Raw genomic sequence first — 17,058 nt, forward strand, 5'->3', positions numbered from 1 at the left:
CGTAAATCCCCTGCGCACGCGCGCTTGCAGAAGTGGCCCCACGAGCGCGCCTGGCGGATATTCTAACATCCAGTACTTGCCCGTTCTTGGGGGCCCTTGCACAAGCGCAGAGATCTCCCTGAGGCCAAGGCCGCCATGTCTAATGAGGGCAGAAGTCACGCTCGCGCTCTTCGCCCTGCTAGGCCGCTGACTTCACGTTCCACCTGCCGCCGGTTTCGAGTGCGGTAGCAGTTCGGCACCTCTCATTCTTCGCCCAGGTTACGGCCGCGTCACAGGCAAGCGCGCGCTGCACGCTCGGGGAGGAGGAGTGGGCCTGGTGGTCACGACTGCCCTCCGCTGGTCCTGGGCCCCACATGCATGCGCGAGTCCCTCTCGAGGGTCGGCCTCCCCTGTACTCGCATGCTTGGGTTACTGCGGGCCTGAGCCTCCTAGAGGAGACCCTTCCCGGCTTCACCTCTCTTCATCCCATGTCAGGGTACCCCCATCATCTCTCTACGACCCTCGCAGCTCCTGCCGCCTCTCATCGCGTGCGGCTCGAGGTTGGGGAGGAGCCCTGGACATGCGGCCAGGGGCTGTGCCCAGCAGGTGGACTGGGGGACAGCCTCCACTCCATTTCACGCATCTAAGTCCTTTGTTGATGCTGAGGTCACTGGACGGCAGCAGGGGATGGCACTGGTGGCGGTGCCGCGGCCACGCTGTAGCCCCACCCATTGACCAGGTGGCTGGCGTGAAGAGCTTCGGCCCGCAACTTCACCGCCCCGCCCCCCCCCCCCCCCCCCCCGCCTTGTTTGGCGACTCCTAAACCTACACCCTGGAGTCGAGCTGGGACGTGGACTAAGCCCTGGCGGGCTTCCCAGAGGCAGCGACCGCTGTGGTTCCTCACCTATGCTGGCTGGCAGGAGTATAATGCGGCAGCATCTGGTGGAGTTTTTGTCCAGGGCCGCACGGGGCTCCTCATCACCTGGTGTCTACCTCCGCCTCCAAGGGGATGCTCCCCCTAGCCAGACCCAAAGGGGCCCAGCCACTTGACTTAAGTGGTCCTCGGTAGATCCCCAGTGATCCCACTAGCCCACTCTCTGAGCATGCTCATAGCAGGTGCTCGGCATCTGCCTTATTTGTTTACTGATGGACTAATTTTAAGGGCTAGCCCCTGCCCCTACCCCAATTTCAGGAGTTTCAGACCAGAGACTCTGGGCCGCCTTGGACTGCTTTTTTTTTGTTTGGTTGGTTTTGGATTTTGTTTTGTTTTGGTGCAAAATGGTGGTTTTATTAAAGCACAGGGACAGGACCTGTGGGCAGAAAGAGCTGCTGCCCCCCCCCCCTTGGACTCAGACACACCCTGAAGCTGGCCTGAGCATGGGGTTAGAGCCTGGGCTGCCATGGGGGCACAGGAACTGTGTCTGGACGCCAAGGCCCCCAGCCCCTGCAATCTGTGGCCCTTTCCCTGCACTCTGCCCTGTTATGTGCAGAGAGCAGCCTTGGGCCTACCACTGGGGTCTGCAGGGGATGGGGAGGGGGATAAGTGTGCTCCTCCCTGGTCCTGGCAGAACCGTTTCTGATCCTTGGGGGCCCTCCCTGGTCCTGGGGAAGGTCCCTGGGAAGGTGCTAGCCAGGGGAAAGCAGGCAAGCTGAGAGAGGCAGAGGCACCAGTTACCCTCACACTCAGCAGGATCCAAAGGGCAGCTCCCAACCCTGCCTCTTTCTCCTCAAAAGCTGAGAGGGCCCCACTCCCCTGAACCTCAGTTTCCCCCTTCAGCATAGAAATGAGAACAGAATCAGGGGTGCCTGACTGTGCTCATTTGGTAGGGCATGCGACTCTAGATCTCAGGGTCATGAGTTTGAGCCCCATGTTGGGCATGGAGCCTACCAAACAAAACAAAAACGGAAGAAAAAGAATCAGACAAGGCCAGTTTGGATCCTGTGCCTGGGCTACTGTGTGGGCTACTGGGCTACTGTCACTTGATAACAGACATCTTTGTTTTCTTGGTTTTTTTTTTTTTTTTAATATTTATTAATTTAGAGGGGTGCCTGGGTGTCTCAGTCGTTAAGCGTCTGCCTTCGGCTCAGGGCGTGATCCCAGGGTCCTGGGATTGAGCCCGCATCAGGCTCCTCCGCTGGGAGCCTGCTTCTTCCTCTCTCACTCCCCCTGCTTGTGTTCCCTCTCTCACTGGCTGTCTCTCTCTCTCTCAAATAAATAAATAAAATCTTTTAAAAAATTAATTTATTTTAGAGAGAGAAAGAGTGTGAGAGAGGGGGGAAGGGGTAGAGGGAGAGAGAGACTCCTCAAGCAGACTCTCCACTGAGCGGGGAGCCCAATGTAGGGCTTGATCCCAGGACCCTGAGATCATGACCTGAGCCAAAATTGAGTCGCCCACTTAACTGACTGAGCTACCCAGGCGCCCCAGATAATAGACACCTTTATAGACCCTGAAAGAGTGACCTGCTATGCATTGGAGAACAGGAGGGAGTTCCTACAGTAAAACCCCATAGTGTGAGAAGGGTGTGTGTGTCACCTTATGTAGCTAAGAGTCACATACCTCTTGCCAGGCTTGGGGTGGTCCAGCCTCCCCATCTCCAGGACACAGTGGAGATCTGAAGCCTGGCCCCATAGGTCTATGGATGTTGGCACTGTGTTCTTCAGCCTGAAGGGTGGAAAGTCTGCAGAGGCCACCCTCACTTCCTGGTGCATCATTTCCACCCTGACCATCTCTTCTGCCCATTTCTCCATCTGTAAAATGGACAGGATGTTACCTTTCTAGATGTGACATGATGACTAAATGAGTCAATCCCTGTAACATTCTTAACACAGGGCCAGATGGTGCCTGACAGGCACTCTGAAAATTGTGGGTGCTTTTAACTAATTTATGAAATGGGTTGTCCATTCAGCGGACATTTATGGAACTCTGTTGTGTGCCAGGCTCCAGATGTTGTCCCAGCCATCTCCCACTTTAGAGCTACCCCACTTGAGGCCCTAGTTCCTACAGAGCATTGCCCAAATCCTCGTCTCCATATATGGCATAATAAAATGGTTGTAGGCTGTTTTGTTACTCGGCAATAGATAATTCAGCCCAAGTGTTAGAGCAAGGGGATCGCTGATAGTTGTACAGCCAAAAATGTGGTGCACAGTATACTGTGAAGTCTGTTGTTTGGGTCTGGTCATTTTATAGAAATGGAATAATAGAATACGTGGCCTTTTATGTCTAGCTTTTTCACTTAGCTCCCCATGCCTAGTCCCACTTTCACCAAATGACCTTGCCTCTTGTATGTGTCATCTGTACTTCATGGTTTTCTTTACACTAGGATTTCTTAACTTCAGCACTATTGACATTTTTGTCAAGGGGTGGAGGGTGGGGCTGTCCTGTGCATTTTACGATGTTTAGCGGCATCCCTGGCTTCCAACCAGTGTATGCTAGTAGCACCCCCCCAGCCCCAGTTGTGACAACTAAAAATGTCTCCAGACATTGCCAGGTGTTCCCCAGGGGGCAAGACTCTCAGTTTGAGAACCAGATTAATATCAACTCACTTGTTTTTGCTTAGATCCATTTATTGATAGGGAAACTTGACAACATCAACCAAAAATGTAAAACCAGCCGGAAGAAGGGAACTCCATGTGTAAACTCCATGTGTGTGAACAGACTACTGTGGTTAAGTGGTGCTTGATGATGTAGAAGACAGAGGCTCTGGGCTTGCCCTCACTCTGACAAAAGGGAGATGGCTTAGAAAATGTCAAAGATCTCCCAGTGCCTTATGGAGACTGTTCCTTTCCTGCTTGGTGCCGTAACAAATCACCACAAATTAGTGGTTTAAAACAATACATATTTATTATCTTACAGCTCTGGAGGTCAGAACTCCAGTAAGACTTAAGAGCTAAAATCAAGGTGTAGGCAGGGCTGTGTTCCTTCTGGAGACTCCAGGGGAGAATCTAGGTTCTCTGTTTTCCAGGTGCTAAAGGTTGCTCACATTCCCTGTCTTGTGACCACACTACTCTGACCTCTGCTTCTATCATCACAACTCCACTGACTCTGAATCTCAGCATCCCTCTTATAAGGACTACTGTGATTACATGGGACCCACCTGAATAATCTAGGATAATCTCCCTATCTCATGATTTTTAATCACATCTGCAAAGTCCCTTTTGCCATATGAGGTAACATATTCGCAGGTAGTGGGGATTAGAATGTGGACATCTTTGGGGGTCCATTATTCTGTCTACCACACACATACACTGGACTCTAAATCCAGGTCAGCAACAGTCCCCGGCATGAGGCTGGCACAGCCACCAAGCAGCTAGTGTTGGGTGTGGCTTGTCAGATGGACAGTCTGGAAGTATGTACAGGGCAGGTGGTAATGAGGATAGGTCAGAGAAAGTCAGAAGTCAGCAGGGGACCAGTGGTCAGACAGGTGAGAGCCGACAGAGGGGAGAGAAGGAACCAAGCCTAGAGAGACAAAAGAGGTGACCCACCCCTGATCACTTCACCCACTGAGCTGGCTGCCTTCAGTTCCTGCTGAAATTCCTTTATGTCTCTCACCTTTTAACAGCTTTGAAGACTCTAGGAAATCTGTCCAAGCCATCCAAGGTTCCTCGGCTGCTGGGGTTTGCTTTCATGACTTCTGGCACCCTTTTCCCCTCCTGGGAACTGCTAGCCTCTCCATTTCTCTTTGGCTCTTCCGGATCTTGCTGTTAGGATTCTCAATTGAAGGCCAGCCCCGGGATGGAGGCTCCAGCCCAGGGTGCTGAGCAGGGAAGAGCCCCTGAGGCTGATTCCCAATGACTTGCCTTGGGACTTAGGAGAGACCGGATGTGAAGCCAAGGTCCCTGGTGGAGGACAGCGCTACGATAGTGCCCTCGCAGGAAAGGGACTTGTGAGAAGGGGTGGCAGGTGGCCACACAGTTTTCTAGGGCACAGGCTCCCAGGGCTGTGGCTTCAGCATGAGCCCCAGTCCAGCGACCTGACAATTCGACGGAGTGGGATTCCTCGTGCGGGAGTCCCACTTCCTCTCCAGTGCCCTGCATGACCCGGGTTCTCACTCCTGAAGCCCTCTGTATGTGATCAATGAGTGTAGGGAGGTACTTTTCTAGTGCTGCTCCCAGCATTAGCCCCACTCTTCCCCGCTATAGACATGGGAGTGGCAGATCATTTCTGGGTCGGACTCGCGGAACTGCCCCAGTCCGTCTGGGATGCCGTCTCCTTGGCGACAACGCAAAGTCTTGTCTCACCTGCTGGGTGTAGACGGCCGCGGTTGCCATGACAACCGGAGTCCTGGGGTCGGACTACGGGGTGCTGTGGGACTACATTACCCACTAGACCCCGCGAGGGCTCCAGCGCACTTGCAGCGGCACTAATCCCCCAGTGCCGCGGTGGCCCGAAGGAGGAGGGTGGAAAGCTCCGCGCTGCGTGCGGGGCGGGGACCAGGGGACCCGTGCGGGCCGCCCCCGAGCGAGTAAGTGGCATTCGGCGCGTACCCGTGACTCCAGCCTGCGAGGCAGGGGCCTCCGGGCATCAGCGCGCCTCCCCCTCCATCCTCCTGCCCCCGTAACTTCAGCGCGCGGGCTCCGGGCGGGGGCCGGCGTCGCGCGTTTCCGGTCCGTTGCCCAGGGTCCGGGCTGGCCGCTGCAGGTCGCGCTTTCAGTTCCGGGCGAGCCTGTCGGCTCTGTTTGCGGCTGCCGCGTACCCCGGTCTTGAGCGTGGAGACTGAGCCCCACATGGGGTGGCACCAGGCCCCGCCGTCGCAACTCCCGGAATCAAGCTCGTACTCTCCCGTTGGCCGACACCGCTTCCCTATCGCCTCTGGTCCCGCGTCCCTGCCTTCTCGCGTGTTGCGACACCCGCCCCTCTTCGGTCCCGGTTCCACGGCCCCTTCCGCAGAGAGGCCTAAGAAGCCGTTTTTCCCGCGCTCTCACGCTGCACTGGTTGTTCTTCAGCGCACTAACGTCGGTTTTCTCCTTGTTCATCACTCCTTGCCTGCGCTCCTCTCATTCACGGCCTGTAAGAGTCCCCCGTCTGCCTCCGCCTTGTCCCCCGACCCTGACATCGTAGATGGCCTGAGGGCCAGGCCCACGAGAGTGGAGGCATCACGGGGAGCACAGCGCAGAGCGGAGCTGTGCCCGCACTCGGGGTGCTCCTGCCCTACCGGGCTGTGCCCTGCCCGTCCAGCTGTACAGAGCGTTGTCAGCCTCACGGACCTTTTCCCCATGTGCTGTGGTCATGTAGTTCTGTAGGGCTCAGCCTGGGACACGTTCGCCTCTCAGCCCCTGCTTGCCCGAAGGTGGCTGCTTTGTGTCCTGTTGCCATCCACCAGCAGCCCTGGAGAGCGTTAGGAAGGCTGGGGAACACGCAGGGTGCAGGGCATGCTCACCCAGGGCAGATGGGAGGTCACTGTCAGAACATCTGGGACAGCTGCAGTGCAGGGTTGGAGACAGGCTCCCAGGAGCCCTTGCCGAGCTCAGCCTCAGATCCCAGGTCCATCGCTGGAGGATCAGGTACAGGTAGGGTAGTTTGAAGGTGCAGGCAGGGAGCAGGGCAAGAGAGGCAGGGAGACTCAGCCATGGTCCGCAGCTTCCACTGGCTGTGTCTGATGCTAGGAGGCAGGTTTCTGTCACAGTAGATGGGCAGAGGAAGCCACCTGTGGGAGCAGGGTGTCTGGGAACAGTCTGGAGATGCCCTGTGCACGTGGCTAATGGGTGACCCTTGGTCCCCACATTCTGTGAGTTCAGGGTTTCCTCCTGCTAGGTGGGAGCTGCTGCTTTTTCCTGGGACCACCCACTCTTACCTGACCCTCTGCACTAAGCAGTCATCTGAGTCCACATTACCAGGGATCAGGAGAGCCCCCATACATAAACCCGCTCATCCTATGAAGGGTGCTGGACCAGTCTCTGTATTAATTTTCTGTGGCTGTTAAAACAAATTACTACCAACTGGGTGGCTTAAAACAGCAGAAATTTATTCTAGTTCGGGAGGCCAGAAGTCTGAAATAAAGCATCATCAGGGCTCTAGTCTCTGAAAGCTCTGAGGCAGAAACCATCCCATTCAACTGTCCTGGCTTCTGGTGGTTTCCGATGTAACTTCGGTTGTGGCTTCATCACCCCAATCTTGGCCTCCACCTCTTCTCTTGCTCTCTTTGTCTGTCTTTCTCTTATAAGGATTCTCGTTATTGGATTTAGGGCCCACCCAGGGAATTCAGGATGATCTCATCTCAAGATCCTTAACTACATCTGCAAATATCCTTTCCCAACTAAGGTCACCTTCACAGGTTCTGGGGGTTAGGGCGTTGTATATATCTTTTGGGGGTGGGGGCACCATTCAGTCCACTACACCTTCCTTCAGTGGAACCTGCCGCAGTCCTGGGTGACATCACACTCCAGGCCACCCATCCTCTGGCTTGTCCACTGATTCCGTGGTGATTGGCTGTCCTGGGTTGGCCAGGCTGCCCCAGATATGTTCTCCCACGCTGGTGGGTCCTTGGCCTCTGGATCGCTGAGGTTCCAAGAGGTCATGCTGGGTGCTGGCCTGGGGCCCTGCTCTGGCCACTGTTGTGCAAACCAGGATATGAGGCCAGCAACCATGACCCTGCAGGGACAGCATTTACTGGAAGTCCTGGGGCAGAGGCATGGCAGGCACCCAGGTCCTGTTGTCCCTCACATCTGGGGCATAGCAACTAGTGTCATGCCAGAGGGACCCAGATCCCAGCTATGGGGCTTCCAGAAAGTATGACTGTAGAAGCCCTCATTCTTCCCCAGGGTTAATGCACAGAAATCTGGGTGCCTGCCTTCCTACTGCTCAACACTCCCTGTGGAGGCCCCCTCCTCTCTGTCAGTGGGCGGAGTTCACCTGGGGTTACAATTGTATGAGGAAGGAAAGGAGTGGTAGTCCCCATATCACTTATGGCTTCCCCAACAGCTCTGTACCTGGCCGCCTGCAGGGGGTCAGCCTGGCTTTGGGGAGGCCGACCAAGGAACCGTGCAGAACCTGCATGCCTAGAGGCAGAGGCTGGGGCGGGGGAGTGGAGGTGCAGGGGAGGCTTGGGAGGTGAATGGAATGGGCTTCCCTTGCACAGCTCTCTCTGACTGGCAGTCACCCACCAGAGGGTGAAACTCACACTTGTGAGAGGCAAAAAGTAAATGCTGTGGATGGTGGTGGAGAGCCAGTGGCTAGCCTGGGTGTGGAGGACGGGGCTCCATGGTCAGACAGAACGGGGTGTGAGCTCCCTGGTCAAGCCACTACTTCCCATCTGTAAATCAGTGATGGCAGTATCCTGGGGCTTGAGACACCGTAAGGCATCTCCCTGCGCCCCCAGCTTGTTACCCATAAGGTACGGCAGGTGTGTCTGACGTCCTACCAAGACTTTTCTTCTTCAGAGGAGTGGATTAAGAGCCACTTGGTTGAAGAGAAGTCTGGGTCCAGGGGAGAATGCTGTTAACATAGAGGTTAAGCCTCTGATGTGAAAACGCTGCCTGGTGTACATTCAGCTTGGGCATGTGGGAGAAGTTAATATTTTATTTTTACCTAGCAATTTTGAAGACCTTGTTTTTCTCATACGCAAGTGTCATTAAACACACACACACACACACACCCTCCATCGCACGCATTACTGTCCCTGTGGCCGGGGCTCAGATGCCGTCCTGGATGTTGCGGGGCAGACTTACTCGGCGGCTCTACAGCGGACAGCTGGGCACGCGGGAGGCAGGGACACTTGGTGCCACGGGTGCATTCCTGTGCTGTTTGTTGCGATTAAATGAACCATTTCAAAGTATACAATTTAGGCGGGTTATTAGTATAATTTTTGGTTTTTAATATATTTACTATGTTGTGCAACCATTATCTAATTCCAAAACATTTCCAGCACCTCAATATGAAATCGCATACTCATTAAACAGTTATTCCCCGTTCTTCCTTCCCTCAGCCCCTGGCAATCACCTATCTACCCTTTGTCTCTATGGGTTTGCCTATTCTGGATTTTTCACATAAATGGAATTATACAATGTGGTCTTTTTGTGTCTGGCTTCTTTCACTGAGCATAACGTCTTCTGGGGTCCATCCATGCACTAGTATTTCATTCCATTTTATTGCCGAGTAATAGTCCCTTGTGTGGATAAAGCACATTTTGTTTATCCGTTCATCCGTTGATGGACATTTGGGCTATTTCTACCTTTTGGCTGTTATGAAAATGTTATAATGAACGTCTGTGTGCAAGTTTTTGCTTGACTGCCTGTTTTCATTTCTCTCGGATAGATACGTAGGAGTGGAGCTGCTGTGTCGTGTGGTAACGCCATGTTTCACCTTTTGGGGAGCTGCCAGGCTGTTTTCCACAGTAGCTGGTTGCATCATTTTCCATGCTGTGTGGGAGTGCATTGTGCAATTGCCTTTTTTCTGCCAGGTCTTCCTGCCCATCTGTCCTCATTCGGACAAAGTCTGAGTGTGGAGAGTTAGCTGGAAGAGGTTAATCAGTCCACCTGTGGTGGGTCCGTGCAGTACAACAGCTTTCCAGTCCCAGTGTACAAGTGACATTTTTTGAAACTTGGACCCCCTGCTTGTCTGTTTTATTTGCACAGCAAGCTCCACGTTCTAGAGAAAGCATGTCACTTGGCCTTCCCTAGGTGGGGCCTTTTAGGACTCTGCACGAGTCATGGCCACTGAGCCTGGGTCCATCAACCCTGGGCATGGTGTCCATTGTAGGTTAGATTCCTCTCCATCTGCTGTTAGGGTAGTCAGCACTGGTGGGCAGGTGGGGCCCACAGCTGCTTGCTCCTCAGTTAGCCCATGTCGTTCCCCACTCCTGTTTTTGGAGAGCTCCATAGTCAGTATCTTAAGGCAGACAGGCAGAAACACAATAACAGGGTAGGATAGTAGCCATTTCCCACCTGGAAAGAATATCCTCAGACTCGGGGCGCCTCGGTGGCTCAGTCGGTTAAGCATCTGCCTTCGGCTCAGGTCATGGTCCCGGGGTCCTGGGATCGAGCCCCACATCCGGCTCCCTGCTTGGCGGGGAGCCTGCTTCTCCCTCTCCCTCTGCCTGCTGCTTCCCCTGCTTGTGCTCTCTCTGTCAAATAAATAAAAATCTTAAAAAAAAAAAAAGAAAGAATATCCTTGGACTCAAATCCACAAGTGTTTGGGAAAGAGATGTGTCCCTCACATCCTCCTGCTGCCTCACTCCGTAAGGGCCCCGTGGACAGTCTGGCCCTGGGGAACCACATGCCATTGTTCAGTGTCACCCAGATGTCCTGCTGCTGGCTTGAAGTTTCTCACTCTAGGGGCTCTGAGCACCTCTGCTTGGGTCTCAAACTCTAGGTGGCTACATTGTCAGGTGCAGAAACAAAGGCACAGAGTGGTAGATGCCACGGTGGGGAAGGTGTTGGATTTCCAAGGTATTAGCCCCCACCAGTGCCACCCATGGGAGAGAGAGCCAGCAGGGTCAGTATCCTTATGGGCCTGAATATGGCCCCATAAAATCTTAGTCAATCCAGACACTAAGTGGCTTTGAGGTACAGGTGGAGAAAGGTGGCCTCATTTGTCCTGGGTTGAAGGCCAGACTCGCACAGGCCTGGAAGTTAAAGGAGGGTTGGTAGTTATCACATGTGATTGGAGTGAGGACTGTTTGAGAAACCTCAGGTCACGGTGTGATCCTGTCCGTATTGCTTCTTCGGAGAATGCCCCAGACTATTTATTCGCTGAACATGTAACCAGATAAACCACCCTTAATGTGGGCCCTTCAGCTTCCCGTGCTCCAGCAAGCAGCCTCCTGAAGAGCAGAGCACTGATGGCCGAGCTGCTTCTGTGACCCCTCATGATCTGGGGGACGTGTCCAACTCTGCAATTTTCACCTTTAGCCAATTCGGTATGTCTAATTTTCATTCCCCAACATGTTCCTCCGGAGCACTAAGCGTCAGCCGATCTCTGCCATTGTGGGTGTGATGTCGGAGGGCAGAATAATTCACCAGAGATGGTTGGCAGCAGCACCCTGAAAAGAACCACATCCAGTTGCTCTGAAGTGTCCTTGGCTAAAAACGTATAGAGAGACTGGGTTAAATGCTTCCTGATTCTTTTTAGTTCCAAGTCATGTTAGTTCAAGCCACTGGTGCCCCTGGGCACGAGCTTGTTAGAAATTTGCAAAATGACAGAAAAGCAACAGTTGGTCAAGGTAGATTGGTGAAAACCATCTCACTAAATAGACTTAAATTTCTGGAACTTCTTTTTTTTTTTTCTTTTTAAGAGGGAGAGAGGTAGGGAGGAGCAGAAGGAGAAAGAGAATCGTAAGCAGGCTCCACGCCCAGCACAGCCCCACACAGGGCTCAGTCTCACAACCCTGAGATCATGACCTGAGCCAAAATCAAGAGTCAGATGCTTAACCGACTGACCCACACAGGTGCCCAAAATTTCTGGAACTTTTGATAAAGGAATATCTGCCTTGCACAGGAAAGGGAACAGAGCAAAAGGACAAGAACCTGAACCCTCATGCTCAATGGGGTGTTGATTTACTGTGGTCACATATTCACTACCACAAACGCTTTTCTAGGCAGGCCCATATTTGTTCTGGAAGTAATGTAGGAAGAATTCTCATTCTTACCATGGGTTCTTTAACAGGTCAGTCCTATTAGTGACTGGCATTGATCAGTAACCTAATCGACATGCAAGTCCTTTCTTTCTTTTCTTTTTTTTCCTTTCTTTTTCTTTTTTTCTTTCTTTCTTTCTTCTTTCTTTCTTTCTTTCTTTCTTCTTTCTGATTATTTATTTATTTATTTGAGAGAGCACAAGCAGGGGGAGCAGCAGGCAGAGGGAGAGGGAGAAGCCGGCTCCCTACAGGGAGCCCAGTGCAGGGCTCGATTCCAGGACCCTGGGTTCATGACCTGAGCTGAAGGCAGATGCTTAACTGGCTGAGCCACCCAGGCGCCCCTTGTCCTTTTCCTTTCTGTATTCCTACCCACCAGGCAGGACTTCTCTGCCTGACGCCTCCCTGTATGTTTGCTGCACATCAGAGTTACCCCTCCCACTCTACATGTTTTAGCTGTCTCCTGCCAAGCAAGGCCCCACCCAGATGGCACTGTTCTGAGCTGCGTGTGTGTCCTTCAAGACTGCAGACGAATCATTGTTTTGTTTCACCTAAATGGCATCTTGATTCATATACTGTGTTTTCCCAATAAACCATACAAAGAGCTCAGAAAAAGCCACTGTGGTAGGCAGGACAACACCCCCCACCTTCCCCCAAAGATGCGCCTGTCCTGGTCCCTAGAACCTGTGAATATGTTACTTCCCACAGCAGAAGGGACTAGGAGGTATAATGGATCTCGATGTGGGAGATGATCCTGGGTTATTTACGGTGGGCCCAATGTAATCACAGTGTGTTTGTACAGAAGAGGCAGGAGGGGCAGAGTCTGATGTTTCACTGCTGGCTCTGAAGATGGAAGACAGGGCCATGAGACAAGGAAAGTAGGTGGCATCTAGAAGCTGGAAAAGGCGAGTAAACAGATCCTGCCTCTGGGCCTCCAGAAGGAAGCAGCACTGCCGAAACCTTGCTTTGGGACTTCTGTCCAGACCTGTGAGCTAATTTGCATTGCTTTAAGCCCCCAAATTTGTGGTAGTTTGTAACGGCAGCAATAGGAAACTAACAGCCACAGTGAATTTGGAAAGTAATAGTAGGCATCAGGCCTTCTCGGTGTTGGTTGTTGCTGGAATGATCAGGGCCCCCAAGTTCAGCTGTTTACAATTACATTTATCATACCCATTTTGTAGATGAGGCTGCCAGACCTGAGAGAACCAATGTTGCTTGGTAGAAGTGGGGAGGGGCAGACCTGGTGTTCAGCCCTGCTGTCAGATGAGCCCCATCTCTCACCTCCCAGAAGTCTTGGCTGATGGCAGGTGAATAGGGTTGGGCCACGTTAAGGCAGGGAGTCAGAAGGGCATGCTGACAGGAAGCTGGTGGTTGGGAGTGGAGACCTGATTCTGGGCAGTGGGCAGTTGAGCAGCTGGGGTATGCCTTGCTAAAGGGAGGGGCTGCTGAGGTCCCAAGCCAAGGATGATGGTGCTCCCAGCAACTGGTGAAGAGGAGAGAGGATGCTGTCTGGGGCCTCAGTGACATCCTAGACCTTGGCAGGTGTCTGGAGTTGGGGCAGGAGGCTCCAGGGTTCTCAGTGCCCGATGTCATTCCTTCTCTTCTTTCCCTGGGCTACGGAAAGCTGGGAGCAACCCCATCAGTCCTGGGATCATCATTTTTTGGCAGTTCCCCCCTCTCCCCTCCTGGGAACTGCCAACTTCCATTTCTCCTCTGCTCTTCCAGATCCTACAGCCAGGACACTCTGTTGGGGGCTGGCCCCAGGATGGAGTCTCAGGCCCAGAACTCCAGGCAGGGAGGCATCCCCAAGGCAGATCTCCAGGGAGCCGACAGGGGCCAGGAGGAGAGGCCCAAGATGGAGCTGAGGCCCCTGGCAGAGAACCCAGCCAAGAGACACCCACCTCAGGAGGGAGACCTACATGGAGGGACAGCAGGCGGCAAGACGGCTCCCCAAGGCAGGGGCTCCTGGAGCTGGAGCCTTGGTGTGAGCCCCAGTCCAGGGATCCGCCAGCATGCAGGAGCAGGACCCCTGGTACAAGAGCCATGTGGCCTCACCTCCTCTCAGGACCCTGACCTAGTCACTCCCTGGGGGCCACATGCTGGGGAGGGCCCCTGTTGGTGCCCAGTTGGTACCAGGGCCTCCAGCCGTAAGTGCTGCCTGGTGCAGCATCACAGAACACTCCCTGAGAAGTCCCCGGTGTGTGACCACTGTGGGGGCCAGGTGTTGTGCTGGTGCTTCCCCCGGACTCAGCTGTGTGAGGTCCACACAGAGGATGGGTCACAGGAACAGTGCACAGGCACCCAGACCTTCCCAAAGACCCTGCAGGTGACCCTCCTTCCGCAGAGCTTGGAAGAGCTGCCCCAGGCCTGCAGTTGCAGGGAGGACTTTCCCCGGAGGGCCCTGCTGGCCCCGCAGGTGATGACACAGATGGCAAAGGAGCCCCTCCCGTGCGCCCGGTGTGGAAAGCGCTTTGGCTCCAAAAAGCAGCAGCAGATGGCCGAGGGCCCGTTAATGTGTCCTCAGTGCGGGCCGGCCTCGGGTCCCAGCTGCGGTGCCCCTGACCCCCCGGCGCAGCGGCTCTACGTCTGTGACCAGTGCGGCAAGGCCTTCACACGCACCTCGAGCCTGCTGCAGCACGAGCGCATCCACACCGGCGAGCGACCCTATGAGTGTGCGGAGTGTGGCAAGGCCTTTGTGCGCTGCTCCGGCCTCTACCGCCACCAGAAGACACACTCGACCGAGCGCCACCGCCGCAGCCTGGCCCTGGCCCGGAGGTCCTTCCTTTTGGGGTGCCCGCCCTGTGGTGACTGTGGCAAGGTGACCCAGGGACCTCCACGGGTGCCCGTTGCCGGGGAGAAGCCCTACGAGTGCGCCGAGTGCGCCAAGGCCTTTGCCCTGTTCTCGCACCTCGTGGAGCACCGGCGCGTGCACACGGGTGAGAAGCCCTACGCGTGCCCCGAGTGCGGCAAGGCCTTCAACCAGCGCTCGAACCTGAGTCGGCATCAGCGCACGCACAGCAGCACCAAGCCCTACGCCTGCCCGCTGTGCGAGAAAGCCTTCAAGGGCCGCTCGGGCCTGGTGCAGCACCAGCGCGCGCACACCGGCGAGCGGCCCTACGGCTGCCCCGAGTGCGGCAAGACCTTCCGCGGCTGCTCCGAGCTGCGCCAGCACGAGCGCCTGCACTCGGGCGAGAAGCCCTACATCTGCCGGGACTGCGGTAAGGCCTTCGTGCGCAACTGCAGTCTGGTGCGCCACCAGCGCACGCACACGGGCGAGCGGCCGTACGCGTGCGCAGACTGCGGCCGCGCCTTCAGCCAGCGCTCCAACCTCAACGAGCATCAGAAGCGGCACGCGGGCGCCCCCGGGCGGCGGGCGCTGTTCTCCCCGAAACCGGCAAACGGCTGTAGTCCTTCTTAATTAAACCTCACTTGGTCATCACTGCGGCCGCAGGCTTCCCCAGCTCAACTTTTATTGTACCCTTTCCAGCGGGCGCGTAGTAATGGGTTCTAGCAAAGCGCTAATAAACACGGGAATGGAGCACCTGTGTGACCCAGATGCTGCGTGGGCTATTGGGAGTCTTGCTCCACCTCCCTCGGTGCGCTGGAAAGTGGGGGGCGGGGCGGGGGGTGACTCCCCGGGGGCACAGGCAGAAAATGATGGAGGTAACATTTGAACCCAGGGCCTCTCATTGCATCTTCCTAGGGGGCTTCTTCAGCCCTTGGTAGCCTCGGGGTGTTTGCACACCCATTAGTGTGGTTCGGCCCCGCCTCCTCCCTTCGGTTGGTCTTTGAGATTTCTCCTCTGGCCTCCCTGGGCCTCCGGAGAGGGACTCTGCATACCTTGTGACCTCCCGGGGCCAATGGCCACGGGCTTCGTGTGCAGGGCCTCTGCCTGCGCTTCCCTCCCCCCCCCCCCCCCAGTAGCTCCTAGTCACTACGCAGAGGGCTCCCCTCGGAAGGAGGGATTCCCTGGCAGCCTTGGTCTGGTTTGCTATTGGCAGATGGGGGCCTCATCCTATTATATCAAGGCAAGGTGGTCCAGCCAGTGGTCCTCTTCTGTCAGAGGACTCCGGGCTGGATGCCATCTCCTAATGCATGGGAGGAATCAAAGAGTGCAACTCAAATGTGCGGCCACAGTTTGCCGTGGCCGCCGTATAGGTGGGAGTCCAGCAGAGGCCTGGAGCAAGCAGCATGTTTCTTTCATAGCAGCATATATAGTTATGTATGAATATGATTCCAGTTTCCTCCCCACTCCATCCTCCATGCTAGTTCCAAAGTGACACTCCCACGGCTCTCCACTTTGGGTGCGCTTACTACATGCCAGGCACTGTGCTGGGCACTCTACCTTTAATCACCCCATTTGATCCTTGCCCTAACTGGGAGAGGAGGGACAACTCTCGCTCCATATCAAGGAGCCCCAGAGAGGCCACGTGCCCCAGCCAGAGCTGCCTGGAGGGAGGGCAGAGCTGGGCTCATCATCCGTAGCCTTTTGATCCGGCAGCAAAGTCCCTGCAAATCACCCTTCACTTTGTGTCTCCCATTCAGGATCTCCTGTCCACCTTGGGAAGGGGAAGATGCACAGGCCCCATGGGTTAAGGAAGCTTTTGGCTCTCCATTCCCAGGCCCAGCTCGCACGCAGGGCACTATTAAAGCCCCTTATTGTGTGCCTGGCCCAGGGCTGGGCACTTTACATCTGCTGCACTCTGCAGTGCTCGAGAGACGGTGGACATGGGTGCCATCCCACATCCCAGATGTAGGAGGGATGGGCACTGCATCTGCTTCATCTGCCCTTGCCAAGTTCACAGCAGGAAAAGCCCCTCCTGAGGTCGGGAGTCGGGGTAGGTGGGAAGTGCTCAAAGCTCTCAAGCAGCCACAGAGAGGGGGCAGCCCAGAAACCAGCCTCAGCGGCCCCAAGGGAGCCCACCCTGAAACAGACTTACCGTATAGTATCCTCCACCCTCAACAACCCCCCCCCCCCCACACAAGCCCAGGTCCTGGTGAATCCAGGATTCACTCACCAATGGCTTAAATCCTCCTGCTCTGCAGTCTCCATCCTTCTTGAGGGAGGCCCAGCCCACTGTGTCCTCCAGCCAGGTAGACTCCTTGAAGCCCTCCCCAGTCTTGAGGTGAGGGAGAACAGTCCCTGCCCTGCTCCCACAGGGTAGGACCCAGTCACTCAGTACTCTTTCCACAGAAATCCCCTGAGGCGCAGCTCTCCTGGCCACTTCACATTCCACCCTGGGATGGGGCAAAAAGTTGCAAAGTTGATATTCACTAACATCTTTGCAAGTCCTGCAGAAATGAAAAGACATGCCCCTAATGTTCTATTCTCAGTATTTGGGGGGTCCATTTTAACTTCTTTTATACTAGTAAACATGAGCAAAGTCTTGCTGGACAGATACCCTGGGTGCACCAGCCACCCATAGGGCAGCTCATTCCAGAAAGCAGAGAGCAGTGTCATGGGGCAAGTATGGAAGGCCATTCAGGAGATGTTGGGAGTCTACTTTCTCTCAT

General features: G+C 54.9%; 2 protein-coding genes across 3 annotated transcripts in view; one reads left to right on the plus strand and one right to left on the minus strand.

Moving 5' to 3' along the window:
- The first annotated feature begins 32 nt into the window (after positions 1-32).
- LOC125283275 (zinc finger protein 837) lies at positions 33-15,083 on the plus strand. 2 transcript variants are annotated; one of them, XM_057313902.1, is made up of 2 exons: positions 33-275; positions 13,270-15,083. In XM_057313902.1, the coding sequence occupies exon 2, from the start codon at positions 13,310-13,312 to the stop codon at positions 14,960-14,962; it is 1,653 nt and encodes a 550-aa protein (XP_057169885.1). In that variant the 5' UTR covers positions 33-275; positions 13,270-13,309; the 3' UTR covers positions 14,963-15,083. The 2 variants fall into 2 exon arrangements, with proteins under 2 accessions (XP_057169885.1, XP_057169884.1); XM_057313901.1 differs by lacking the exon at positions 33-275 and adding an exon at positions 5,322-5,442.
- The window catches only part of ZSCAN22 (zinc finger and SCAN domain containing 22), a 46,477-nt gene continuing 31,895 nt past the window's right edge, over positions 2,477-17,058 (minus strand). Inside the window, exons 4-6 of the transcript XR_008960027.1 lie at positions 16,563-16,782; positions 5,219-10,956; positions 2,477-2,728 (exon numbers count right to left, since the gene is read on the minus strand). The gene's annotated coding sequence lies outside the window, so the exon portion shown is untranslated. The remainder of the gene's footprint in view (positions 2,729-5,218; positions 10,957-16,562; positions 16,783-17,058) is intronic.

Source organism: Ursus arctos, unplaced genomic scaffold, assembly GCF_023065955.2.
Source record: "Ursus arctos isolate Adak ecotype North America unplaced genomic scaffold, UrsArc2.0 scaffold_19, whole genome shotgun sequence".
NCBI lineage: Eukaryota > Metazoa > Chordata > Mammalia > Carnivora > Ursidae > Ursus > Ursus arctos.

Bases quoted from the DNA above. Each gene is read 5' to 3' on its own strand.
- LOC125283275 (XM_057313902.1), top strand. From the start codon at position 13,310: ATGGAGTCTCAGGCCCAGAACTCCAGGCAGGGAGGCATCCCCAAGGCA.